This window comes from Hyaena hyaena, unplaced genomic scaffold (assembly GCF_003009895.1).
Source record: "Hyaena hyaena isolate Hyena2069 unplaced genomic scaffold, ASM300989v1 scaffold_429, whole genome shotgun sequence".
NCBI lineage: Eukaryota > Metazoa > Chordata > Mammalia > Carnivora > Hyaenidae > Hyaena > Hyaena hyaena.
Genome location: NW_024081060.1, coordinates 1078448 through 1092274, shown reverse-complemented (window position 1 = coordinate 1092274; position 13827 = coordinate 1078448). Strand labels below are relative to the sequence as shown.

At 33.4% G+C, this 13827-nt stretch overlaps 1 protein-coding gene across 3 annotated transcripts in view; it reads left to right on the top strand.

Moving 5' to 3' along the window:
* DENND1B (DENN domain containing 1B) overlaps positions 1 to 13827 on the top strand; it is a 241859-nt gene that overhangs the window by 202730 nt on the left and 25302 nt on the right. For all 3 annotated transcript variants that reach the window (XM_039252678.1, XM_039252682.1, XM_039252680.1), the window contains 4 exons: positions 5005 to 5045; positions 6022 to 6090; positions 10859 to 10915; positions 11744 to 11851. In XM_039252678.1, the coding sequence (XP_039108609.1) occupies positions 5005 to 5045; positions 6022 to 6090; positions 10859 to 10915; positions 11744 to 11851 (275 nt within the window). The remainder of the gene's footprint in view (positions 1 to 5004; positions 5046 to 6021; positions 6091 to 10858; positions 10916 to 11743; positions 11852 to 13827) is intronic.

Sequence of the window (13827 nt, the reverse complement as noted above, 5' to 3'; positions counted from 1 at the left end):
AGAAAGTATATTAAAAATTATGCCTAGCTATTAAGTATTGTTTTTAATTATTATATTTTAGGTTATTAGAGATACAGAGAGCTTACTTAGAAGAAAACAGAGCATAATTTATTAGGATTTGAAATAAAAATATGAATAATCTAATAAAAATTAGTAGTGTTCTTATAAATGAAGATATATATGAAAGAACATTATACATTTGTCATGTAGACTACATTTGTAAGAAAGATGTCTATATCATGATATTGAACTATTATTCAAAGAGGTAAATAGCTATAACTTTGTCATTTCTCTCACAGTAATAATTATAATAATTGTTCCTACTTATTGAATATTAAATATGCGACAGAATCTCTTACAAGAGCTTCATGAGCTCTACAAATTTGACCTCATTTAATCCTCACAGTAGTTTGGTAGTTTGAAGTAGTTTGGTTACCCATCCCCATTTTTATGAGGGCACTTATCTCAGTAATTTGCTCAAGGTCACACAGCTAGTAGTGCTAGTGTCTGAACTCAACATATATCTGTCTGGCTTCAAAGCTCTTGCTTTAATAACTATAATATATTGCTTTCTTATGATAAGAGATCTTCTTAATTAGGAGACATTCAGTAAACAAGAGCAGTACTCAAGCCTTCTCTCCTGTGATTGGATAAAAGTAAAATTCCTGTCCCTTGATTATCTAGTGAAGATTTTTGAGACATAAAGCCCTAAGAAAGATCACCGTAAGAGAAATCAACATTCATTAAAGCTGAGGAAAAATTATGTTCCTTTAAGCCAAAATAGGGAGTTTCAGAGAAGCATCAAATTTCCCCCCCTTTCTGTGTCATTGCAGCGGCAGTTTGTATACTCTCTTTGTTGCTAGCGTACGTGGTTGTGATAAAATGAATATGAGCATGGTGGAACTTCATAATTATCATGGGTCTGATTAAAAATATACAATGCAAGGCAGTCATACATAGGACGTCTAGATTCACATTGAATCTAGAACTATGGTTAAAGACTGAATGTATACAGATTTGCAAAATCTGTTTTCTGTCTTGTGAGTCTCTGCGGTCAGGACTGTGAAGAAATCCCTGTTACTCCAGATTGTTTTTCATGAGACCTTTGTAGCATATTCAACCTTAAGAGGAAAGTAATGTAAATTTCAGGAAGTGTGTGAAGGGAAGACTATCCATGGAGGCTAAAAGGTAATAAAAGTGGACATAAGTAGAACAGAGGTTGCAATAAACAAATATTGGCCTGTGAGAAAGCAGCTAAGGAATACTGAGTAGTTAAGAACCATGGGAGTGGTTTTTACACGTTTTTCTCATTTAAATAAGACTAGTTAAATCTCCTTCCAATTATTCAAACTTACAAAGGAGAAACATTTTCAGATTGATTTTATATAGAAGCATGTAGTTGTTATTTATTAGTAGCATTTGTCTCTTAATTACTTTCCTGATATAATCTGATCAGTCTTTTATTTAGGTAATACTGTTTCTTTTTTTTTTTTTTCTTTTTTCTTTTTTTTACTGACTAAGGCACCAAAGGACTTTGAAGAGGTGGTAGGTGATCCTCAATATCAGTGACATTTTCCAGGCTTCACTGAAAAGTGTAGGTCAATTTATATATTTTTTGAAAAGTAACTACAAATTACTGGAGTTCAAATAAATACATTTGAAGAAGAAGTCTTTGCACAGGGGGAAACAAAGATATTTTGTCCTTGAGTGTGAGAAAATCACTTGTGTGATTAATGAGAACAATGTTAAGAATTTTCTCAATAACACTTATTATTTCCACAATCTATCTACTTTTGGAAAACCTCAGAGATTTTTTTGGCATTCAGATTAATTTTTTAAGAAGAAAAACAGCCTTAAAAACAGTTTTAAAGAATAATGTGCCTGTCTCATTAATTTTGTAGAAATAGACGCTTTCAATCTGAAAAGCACTAAATTTAAAGAAACAAATATCATAATTTTTTTAATGTTTTATTTATTTTTGAGAGAGAAGGAGGAGAGAGTGCACACAAGAAGGGGAGGGGTAGAGAGAGAATCCGAAGCAGACTTCAGGTTCTGAGCAGAGCCCAAAACAGGGCTCAAACTCACAAACTGTGGTGAGATCATGACCTGAACCAAAGTCGGACACTTAACTGACTGAGCTACCCAGACACCCGTCTTTTTAAAAATTTTAAATAGGAATCTACCTAAATTGTGCCAGATGTTTCCCTACCATTTTAAGTAGTTTATTTGGGGACTTTCTGTTTTCCCTGTGCATATAATTTTGGATTATTATTGGTGATTCTGTCAACTGTTTCTTCTCAAAGTATCAGCTTTGAGCAGCCCCTTTTCCTTTGTAGTATAATTACTTTGAAGTGATACAGAAAAAAATCTCTATATAACTTAAGTTTTATCATATTTTATTTAGCAGTCTAAGAGGTAGAATTTCTGGGTTGAAGGACCAATGAACCAAGCATTCAAATACCTGGATTCTCATTCTTCCTCAGTTGCTCTTTGTGACCTAGAGCAAATAATGCGCCACCTCAGAACCTTCAGTTTCCTCATTTGGCAAGTTATTGACAATAATAATTTATATTTATGGTGTGTCTATGATGTGCTAGGTACTATATGTTACTTAGGTAACATTGTAGCAACCAGGTTAAGGACTTGTCCCAAATAGCAGAGTTTACAAGGGTACAGTGGACTTGCACCCTCTGATCTATTGGACTCCTCATTGAACTGTGCTTGAAATGTGCTGCTTCTATTTTAGAGCACAAAAACACAGCTCAAATAAGATGATGTACATAAAAACATTTTGTGACCTGTGAAGAGCTGAATATGAGCTATTTTTATTCCTCACAACTCATTTTTCTCTAACTACTCTGAAGTTTTATGATAGCTATTTTCTTTGTAGTTTGGAGGCTTAAAAAATTGTTTTCTGGATGACAACTATTCCAAAATGCTAAAATAGTAATCACGTAGAAGTTGATGTTTCTCTTTCCATTTTCTTAAATTCATTTTGGGAAGAGAATGAAAACAAAACACTTTCCAGAATACTGTAAGTGATAAGCAGGTCTTAAATGTGTGATTTCTACCCAACCATTTGTAATAGAGAAGTTAAAAATATATGATCTGATGAGAACTTTTAGTAAGTAAAAGTGTATAAACAATCTGGGTATAGTTATACTGTTTACTTTTTTGTTAATAAAATCTCTTTAGAAATAAATTGATAGAATAACATAATTTTTTGTCATTTTACAAGTGAAATATATTTTAAAAAATTGTTCAGGTCAAATACCATCTGAAACTCATAGGTTTTAAACAGTGCACATTTCATTTCTATAGGCTATGTTAAGTAGACACATTTTGCTATAATCATTACACAAAATTAGAAAAAAATTTTATTTTGCCTATATATTTTCTTCTAGTTTAGTGAAGTGCAGTGCTGAGGAGTAAGCGATGTTTTTACAATGGGGGTTGTTTCTTGATTTTTTTAAAAGTAGACAAAGATTTTAATTACAGGCATAATTTTAGATCTGAACACATTTTGCCTGATGTTGGTTAGGAATGCAAAGAGAAAAGCTGGAAATAAATTCATGGGCTGGAATCATTCTGCCTCTGTTTTATAACAGCAAGATAATGCATTTTTTAAAAGGATACAACTACACCCGAGTAGAGAACATGTATGGTGACATATTTAACTAGATTTATTGTGGTGATCATTTCACAATATATGGAATCATTATGCTCTGTCTCTGTATCTGAAACTGATATAATGTTATGTCTCAATTATACCTTCATTAAAAAAAGAAGAGACCATAATCTATTTGAGGGATTCTTTGTACCAGATAGTCTTTGAATAGCCATTGGGACTTTGTTTTTTAAGCATTTAAATGAAGAAGGTACATGAAATCTGAGTCAGTTGATATAAAACATTACCTGAGATTGTATTCTTTTTTGCCTTCTGATATCATTGTATTGATTAAATTACCATATTTCAAACCAGATATATGATTATTAGTTTTTTAGAACTGGGTTTAAGGAGTCCACTTGTAATGAGCAGCAAGTGTTGTACGGAAGTGTTGAATCACTATATTGTATGCCTGAAACTACTATTATACCTGTATGTTAACTAACTGGAATTTGAATAAAAATTAAAAAAAAAAAAAAGAACTCGTTTTGTCAGCATTTGAACTTTCTAATAACCGTGATGCTCTGTAGACTAAAACCTTGATTTGCTTCATATTTCCTTGGGTAATGTATTTCAAACTTGGGTTTATGGCTAGAGAATATCTATAGAACTATGACTGCAGTTTAATTGCATTACAGTAGAATTTGCTATCAGTGTTCATATTTAAAAACTATAGAATTTTTTGTCTTCAAGGTCCTTTGCATTTTTAAAAAAGTGCTCATTTATTTTGAGAGAGAAAAAGAGGGAGAGTTATAAAGAATCCCACACAGGCTGTGTGCTGTCCGCACAGAGCTCCACGTGGGGCTTGAATTCCCAAACCGTGAGATCATGACCTGAGCTGAAACTAAGAGTCTTAACTGCATCCGAAACTAAGATGCTTAACCAACAGAGCCACCCAGGTGCCCCTGGGTTTTTGCATTTTTAAATTCCTTTTTAGTTTTTTCTTTCTCAATGCACTTTTAATTGCGTAAAAGAGGCAAACATTTTAAAGACAACCTAGACATAAAACACTGAAAATATAGTATAAAAGACATAGGAATCTTGGATTTCAAAGGAGAACGTATATTTTTCTTCTCTGAACATAATATTAAAATGAAAGAATATAAAATGCCATAACATATTACCTTCATATGTGAGTAAAGAAGAGTGTCTATTCTTAAAAATGCGAATTACTGTGTTCCGAAGAATCAGAGCAATTTATTGGTTCTTACGATACTACTGCTTTTTTCACAACATTGCAGATATATAGCATTTGTTAAAATCTTGGAAGTATTAGTTCTTGATGAATTTTAGTTTTAGATCAAATATTCCTGACATCTTATTTTTATATATTCCAGGGAACCCGAGGTCATATCAACAATGGGTGCATACAGTCAAGGTAATACTAATCTTTCACCATTTCTTCTTACTTCACTCAAAATATACAGAGAAATGTTCAGTAAAAGGATGCTGTTTATGCTATTTATTGGCGATATTTAAGATGTTTGTATATTGTCACATTTTAAATATTTTTATTTTATGCTATTTATAGTTTGATATTCATAAGTATAATTTTAAAATGGAAAGCTTTTGTCAGAAATAAATGGCTTGTTTTGAAAAGCAAGATGTTTTTGTCACCTTATATCCTAGAACAACGGAATTAGGAGGAGAAATAGGATTTGAGGGGAGTTTTATCATTTCTGGTAATGTGTTTTGTTAATATGATTTTATTAAATGTAAAACTCAGCTCCACAGATTTAGATTTTATTGCCCAACATTAAAACAACTGATGAATAGTTGACTTCCTTTCTTTTTTTAATGTTTATTTATTCTTGAGAGAGAGAGCAAGAATGTGGGCAGGGGAAGGGCAGAGAGAGAGAGAGAGAGAGAGAATGAGGGTGAGAGTGAAAGAGAGAAAGAGAGAGAGAGGGAGACAGAATCTGAAGCAGGCTCCAAGCTCTGAGATGTCAGCACAAAGCTCACGTGCTTGAACTCGTGAACCGTGAGACCATGACTTGAGCCAAAGTCAGATGCTTAACCAACTGAACCCCCCAGGTGCCTCGATTGTATTTCTTTCTTATTAAATTTTAAGTACATACCTATGATGGGTCCTATTGCACCAGTCTGCCTAAACTGCAAAGATGAAATGATTTTTAAATCATGTATTACACCAACTAAAGGAATGGAGTAGACGGTTTATATTTTGTCTGAAATGACTATGGTATGTGAAAGCTTGAAAACACTAAATCTGAAGAAACTTCTATAGGTCTTTGTGTAACTTGCGAGTAAAGCTATTTTCTGTGCTATTAATAATGCTTTGTACTCAGGCGATATGTTTTTAAAATTTTTAGAAATATGTCTTTTTTTGTTTGCAGAAAGGAGGTGCATTGTTTAATACAGCAATGACCAAAGCGACTCCAGCTGTACGGACGGCATATAAATTTGTAAGTCTTGGCATTTACAAATTTTGTTGATAAAATTTTACATTTTCTTAGCTGACAGGCATGTAAATCTAGACTAGTTCCAATTTTTTTATTTATTTAAAAAAATTTTAATGTTTAATTTTGAGAGAGAGACAGAGTGAGAGTGGGGGAGGTGCAGAGAGAGAGGGAGACACAGAATCCAAAGCAGGCTCCAGGCTCTGAGCTGTCAGCACAGAGCCTGATGCGGGGCTCAAACTTATGAACCATGAGATCACGACCTGAACGGAAGTCGGAAACTTAACCCACTGAGCCACCAAGGCGTGCCCCCTCCCCATTTTTCCTTTTAAAAAAGCTTTTAAAAAAAAAAACTTGGAGTTAAGATTGATCAAAGTGAATTTGGTTATTGAAACTATTGTCTAGGAAGGATATTGCCTTCATATAATTAAGGAAAACAGTTCATTTTATTTCAAAGCTATAAGTAAAATTGTGCACTCAGATTACAACAGTCCCTAATGAAGTGCCATTCTTAGAGATTTGACTCTTTCATTTAATTCCTATTGTATACTGAGGCTCAAGTAGGAAAAAAAATAGAAAAATATGGCAAGTTCTCTTACCTCAAAGATGCTTGACACTCCATAATTAAAATTCTTCAGTAATTCTCCATGACTTATAATAAAATAAAAATAGCTGTATCAATAACAATAACAAATAATAAAATGAAAATCTCTTTAATATGTTAACTAAGACCCTCAAGACCTGACCCCTCTTATGTCCTGTTTCAGTTCACCCCAACACCCAAGCCTGCCCTCTCTCTATAGATCCTGAGTGCTCCTCATTTCCTGAATGCAAGGTTTTCTCTTCTACCTCTGTTCTTCAACAATCCATTTCCACTACTTGGGGCATTTATTTCTGGGTTTTGTCCATGGAGTGAACACTAATTCATCCTGTAAGACTTAGTTTAGGCATTAGTTGTTTGCCTGAAAAAACATTTTCCAATCCCACATTCACAGGGTTTATACACCTCCCAGGTCTTCATAGGACCTGTAGACATACCTCTGTTTCAGCACTTGTTTGACCTGTGGGCATCTTTATCCCTAATTTTAGACTAGAGCTTGAGGTAGGAGCTAGTATACTGGTATGTGATGAAGTAATTTTTTAAGTGCCACAGGTCATGTATATTTCATATTTCTAAAAAAAGATTCAGGGTAGTAGTTTTGATTTTATAAGAATTTCTCTTCAAATGCTTTCTCAGTAAAGGAAATTATGTGATTGAATTAAAAATAGAATAATATATTTTAATAAGCGTAGAACTTATATTCTTGTTTTGACGTACAATTATGACAAATATGTAGCCACCATTATTGTTTAAAAAAATCCATTTCAAAGATTACATTTTATAGTAGCACAGCTACTCTACAGAGTGGGTTCAAAAATGTGATGAAATTCTGAACTGTTTGAAGCTTTATCATAAAGTAAAAATAGGAAGAATTCATTATTTTACCTTGGAACCAGCAGCATCTGCTGATAGATTAGTTGCTGCTGATGGATCAGCATCTGCTGATGGATTTTGGATTAGTTGTTTCATGGCTTTTCTGGAAATTCTCTCTTAGTGTATCACCTTATTTCACTATAATGCTGGTGGTTTGATTTATATACAGTTTTGGAGAGATTTTAATTTTTTACAATGAAGTAGCACATGGCCGCCATGTGAAACATCAGTTTAGCCTTGTTTTTCACATTCATTTAAGATTCTAAAACGGGTTTCCCAGTCAAGTGCCCTTCATTTAATTCCTTGAGCAAACACTTGAGGTTTTTCCTCAGGCTTAGAGAAAATGTATTATTTTGCTAAGTATGTGTTTCTCTCCTTAATTTCGCTCATATTTTCTACAAAAACCCAGAAAGAAAGCAAACATATTCAAAACTTCATTCATTTTTCATATCTCTATCTTTCTAATCAGTATTTTACTTTTTGCTGAGGACCCTTTTCTGCAGAACAGTCAAATGTTTCCAAATTAAAAATTGTGCTGTCTGGAAGATTATTCCCTAAATTTATGTCAGGCAATTTAAGGTCTTCAGAATGTACTTAATCACTTTCCTCATTTATCTTGTGATCTTGTGATTATGTTGTATGTGAATCAAGAAGTCAAAGAGATTTGGGACAAGTAAAGTCAATTTGTGACTTTCATAGTTGTACCTAAAACTCAGCTTTCCAGGCTCCCCTTATTCTGAAATATGAACTCTTGAAATTCCTCCTTTGACCACAATTTACTATGAACAAAACTCCCGATCTCTCTTGTATGGGCTTAACAGAATTTATTTACTTGTTTTTCACAGTAAATTTTTCATAGTACATTTTTTAAAACTGGGAACGATGTTTTAAACTTTCATTCATTCACTAAATTGTTTGAGTACCTCTCAACAATTGAGTTGGAGCTGTGAAGAAGTTGGTACTGTGAGAAGAGAGGTACTATTCCTGCTAATTTTATGTTTGTGTCGCTGTTACTTTGTTCTATACTTTGGATGTACTACTACAAAGGAACTAAATATGTATTTGTTGAAGGAGATAATGACTTTGTCCTATACTTAGAACAGTTTTTCTATGTTTAAAACATATTTTTCTATGCGTTTTATACTTATACTTTTCTGTGCTCAGAGGAGCCATAAAGCAAACTAGAATTAACAGATAAACTTTCAGGGCACCTGGGTGGCTCAATCAGTTAACCGTCAGACTTTGGCTCAGGTTATGATCTCACGGTTCGTGGGTTCGAGGCCCATGTCGGGCTCTGTGCTGACAGCTAGCTCAGAGCCTGGAGCCTGTTTCAGATTCTGTGTCTCCCTCTCTTTCTGACCCTCCCTTGCTCACACTGTCTCTCTCTCACTTTCTCAGAAATTAAAAACAAACAAAAAAAACCATATACTTTCTTAGAAATTGAAAAATAACAGTAAAGTGAATACATAATTGATTTAGCTAAAAGCTTTCCTGAGTCAACTTTCTTGTTAGGCCTTTCTATTTTAAATTATTAGCCAAAGCCATTTGCTGGGTGCTTCTCTGTAAAGAATCCTTGTTTATTGGTAAGTTTCTACTTGGTAGATTGAAAAGGAGAGAACCTATACCCCATCTTCCAGATCATCTGAAAGAGGTCAGTAGAGGAGGTAGGGCAAGTGCATTTAAGGGAATCACTACATGAATCACAGAACCATGACTGACAACTCTATATTCAACTCTATACACTGAAGAGCATTTGAAAAGATCAGTGTGAATCAAGTGGATTTTGAAAGAATAGAGAATATTTAGGTAAATTAGAATATAGACAAAATGTGAGCAAATATGGATATAAATTCTAGAACATGGAAACAGGCACATTTCTTGGTAATTATTCATGTTTACCTAATAGGAATGTAGTGATTAATACTCAACCCTTTAAATAGATTCAAAGGCTTAATAAAACAATTAATGTGAAAATGCTTTATTAATTGTAAGGAACCATAGAAATATAATTTAGTGTTATTTGGCTTTTTAGGTTATCTTTTATAAACTGTGTGTAACGTGTTTTGACTTTGCCTCATTTACCATAAAGAAATGATTGTTTAGTTGAGTTCAAGACATTTTTGAGCAGTTACTATATGCCAAATATTGTATCAGGTACTACAGATATTATCTGGAAAGGAATGAGAGCATTCCTCTAAATGAACTTGGGAAGGCATGTGTTCACTCTTCCTAGAAGTACTTCAGGAAGCAGGATGGATTGGTAGAAGCAAAAACATTGGAATTTAAGTCTTAAGCCTATACAACCTCAGTTTCCATGTCTGTAGAATGAAACTCGTAATGCCTTTTCTTTCACAATGCTTAGATTCAGTAGATATATTTTAAAATCCTTAGTTTTTCCTTCTCCTTTGAGATGGGGAGAAGTTAGACTCAGGAATTAAATGGTCCCAGATCTGAAAGTAGGCTATGCAGATGATCTCCTCTGAGTCACTTTCTTTATCTGTAAAAATGTCATAATAATAGTCCTAACTTCATAGGTTTGTCATGATTAAATGAGCTGATACCATGCTAGGTACCCAGCACATGGTCAAATATTTAAGAAACACAACATAAATGTGAATTTCCTTTCTTTTCCGCTCTGGCCACTCTGAGTGGGAATTTCCAGTGGAACAAAGGCCAAGGCCAGTTGTCTTTAGTTATATTATATCCCACAGGAAGCACATCAGGACCTGAGAGGCTTAAATGCTGGAGCCAGATTCCCTAGGGAACATGAGAATAGCATCTTTTGTTAAGGGGCTTCTAATTTATGCCAGAAAAACTGTACATGAAATAGCCATAATATTGAGATATCTCTGCTAATGAAAACGTGTGTCTGCCTATAAAAGCATTTCAGTAAAGCTTTGTAAAGTTGTCCCGAGTGTCTTAAAGTCCAAACATTTGCCCAAATAGCCTGCCGTTGTGCTTTCTCCTTTTCAGCACCAGTTAATCACAATTGCAAATTAAGACTGAGCATTAGTAGTCAGGTTGACTCCTGTGTTTTCTATAGCTTAGGAGGCAAAATAGGCTAAATGTTAGCCTTTGTATGGTACAAGTATACAAATAGAGACTAATCACGTTTTCACTAATTTGGATATAATAGTAAGTGATGTGGTTTCCCAGAAGAATAAGAGTTTTAGATTATAATTTGTTCTTTTTCTAAATAATATGAAGTTAGCAAGTTTCATGGAGTGTGATCTCATCTACTAACTCTTTAAGTGGTAATAGAACCATGCTGAGCCAGACACTTGTGTTTCCTTTTTCTAGGCAAAAAATCATGCTAAGCAGGGAATAAAAGAAGTCAAGAGTAAGCTAAAACATAAGGTACGTCATATTCTTTTCATTCTTCTTGATTCTTGCATTAGTTTGAAGCTCAGACTTTACAAATCACATGAGATTTATGTTTTTAATGATGTTTGAAATATGCTTAGCCCTTTGTTCAAGAATGTATTTTTCATAACAAGCCCTCTGGCAACTATCTGCCATTCTGTATGCATTCACTGAATAATCTCTTTATTGTTTGCATATTTTATCACAGAACAACGGAGATCTTCAAAGATGCTTTAACAGGATGTATGTTTTCATAAAGTTGATTGCCTTGATATCACAATTGAAATTCTTGCTTCAAGCTGAGAATTTCTTTAAAAAGGTGATCTTTAGTGCAGACAATCCAGGAATGCCATCATTTGGCTTTATAGGAACTTTCCAACAGTAGCTACTTTAATTTGAAACGTGTTCTTAATTTACAAAAAATTGTGTTTGAAGATATGTGTTTGAATCTATGAATATTGCATGTATATGAATATTTATGTGTATGTATATGTGATTTCAATTGGATTATATATTATATCTTTACAAATTTTGTCAGTTGTTTTGAATATCTACCTTTGAAGAAAAAATACTACTTAAAACTTCCATTTTTGTGATGGAGGGTAAATAATCTTAATATAGCTTTTATTCATGTTATTCAAAAGAGATTACTTTAGAAGTTATTAATTCATAATATATAAAAATGCATTTTCTTCCAAAATAGAGTTTTTAAAATTTATATTGGAAGTGTTATTTTGGTATTTGCATCTATATCAGATAGTTTGTCCAGAAGTAATAAAAGGAGTATTTAAAATAAGGCCTTTAATATTTCTTCACATGTAGGAAAATGAAGAAGATTATGGAACCTGTTCTGGTTCTGTACAATATACACCAGTTTACACATTACACAATGAAAAGGGAGGAAATGTAGAAAAGCGTAAGCTTTCCCAGGTAAGGTTACTTACTCTTATGTCTCCAAATTCTAAAATTATGTAATTCCGATTCGCTCTTTAAGAACAATTTTGGAGCCATTATTTTTTTTATCATACGCTATGAAAACCTACATTTACGGTCAAAGAGATGAGTAGATGGCATCTGGGCAGGCTGTAGGAGGATTAAGAATCATTGTTCCAGACACCAGTCTCTCCATACTTCATTATGTTCTCATAGGGCTCATAGTCCAGCAAGGGGGGAGAGGCAAGCATGTGATTGTCATAGAGTGTGAATAGTTTGATGATGAGGGGTGGGCGTAATCACAGATTTCTTCTATAGAAGTAAAATGAAACTCATATATAGGGATTTGACCATTAAAATAATCTATATAAATTAGAATATAATGTGTTTTTTCTAAAGTTAGATCATTTGTTTGCTATAAATATTTAAAGCCTCTGCTTATATGCTGATATTATGTAAACCTCTGTCCTCAAGAGGGAAAGTATTCAGAATTAAAGCTGTGTATCTCTGATTTCTCCTCATATGTATGTTTCTGAAGGTTTCAGTGATACAAAATTTATATACACCAAATCATATTTTAAGTGGCCTTAGAAAACTAGCTTTTAAAAAGAGTTCTCAACTGGATTATAGTTCATTTATTCCGGTCACTAAAGTTAATAGACAAGAGAATTGATAGCCAGAACGGTCATATCACTTACTCATAACGCATTAGTGGCTGAGTGGGCTGAGAACCCATCTCCAGCACTCACTTAGCTTTCCTGGGTCTGCGGACACTGCAGGAGTAGAGATGGCCTTCAAGTGCTTCTGTATGTCATTAGGGATGGAAGGTGTGTTGAAAGCTTCACTGTTGTAAAGAAAACTCATTCGTGTAAGCATTCAGCACCTACTGTGTACCAGCCACTACTCTAGGTGCTCTAAGAGAAACAAAAACGTATCTCTACTTTTGTGGGTCCATTTTTATACCATACTAAGTGCCTTCTCTATGAATATATCCATTTATAAGCTTCTATTTTCATTATCAGTTTTGCTTAATTGAAGCATATTGATGGTAAATGCTGATTGCCTGATCTAAAATAAACCCTTCAATGAAATAATAATTCCACAAGTATGGAGACCTTGTCTGGCTACTACTGTTAACTGGAAAACATGTATTGACTTGTAAACTAATGATAGATTTGCAATCAATAGCTCTATTTTTCTTCCATCACTAGTATGTTCAATCCCTATTGGTTCTTAAGCTTCCGCATCTTAAAAACTTTTGCCAAATGTTTATTGCCCTCATACTGGACCATTTACATTATATTTACCATGGTGGATAGATTTTTATGTGAAAACCAGTGGGATCTTTGTTACTTACAGGATGCTTTAAGATAGAAAGAAAACACTTGAATTCGAGAAATGTCTGTCCCAAATGTTTTAAGTTAGAGAAACTATCTGCAGTTCCTCATTAAAATTTTTAAATTTTCCTTTCTTTAATATGGTGGCATATTTCTATGATAATTTAATTATAAAATATATTACAGATTTATGTTTTTGTTTGTTTTCTGTTAATTCTTAGACAGACAGTTTTTGATACAGAAAATTGTATTAGGTTACAGGAACCCTTACAGGAAAATAGGTTACATTCATTGCATACTTATCCTGAATTATCATGGCCATCATTTATTATTAAATCATTAACTATATGTATTCATCAGTTAGCATTTTGTGGTTTTCAGGAGGATATGATAAATGATGACCCTAACAAGAATGAAGAGAAGTAGGGCTGATTGTTTTAAGAATTATAATATGATTTTCCTACTTGGTTCATAGAAATTTGTTAAACCAACACATTTAGATGGATTATGCACGTGCTGATAATGTCCGAATAACAGTATTTACTTTTCAAGCAGTCTCAGTTTTATGCAGTGTGTATTCCCCATATATATGTTTCTTTGTATGCATGTGTTCCATTATATAAATAGGTGCATATA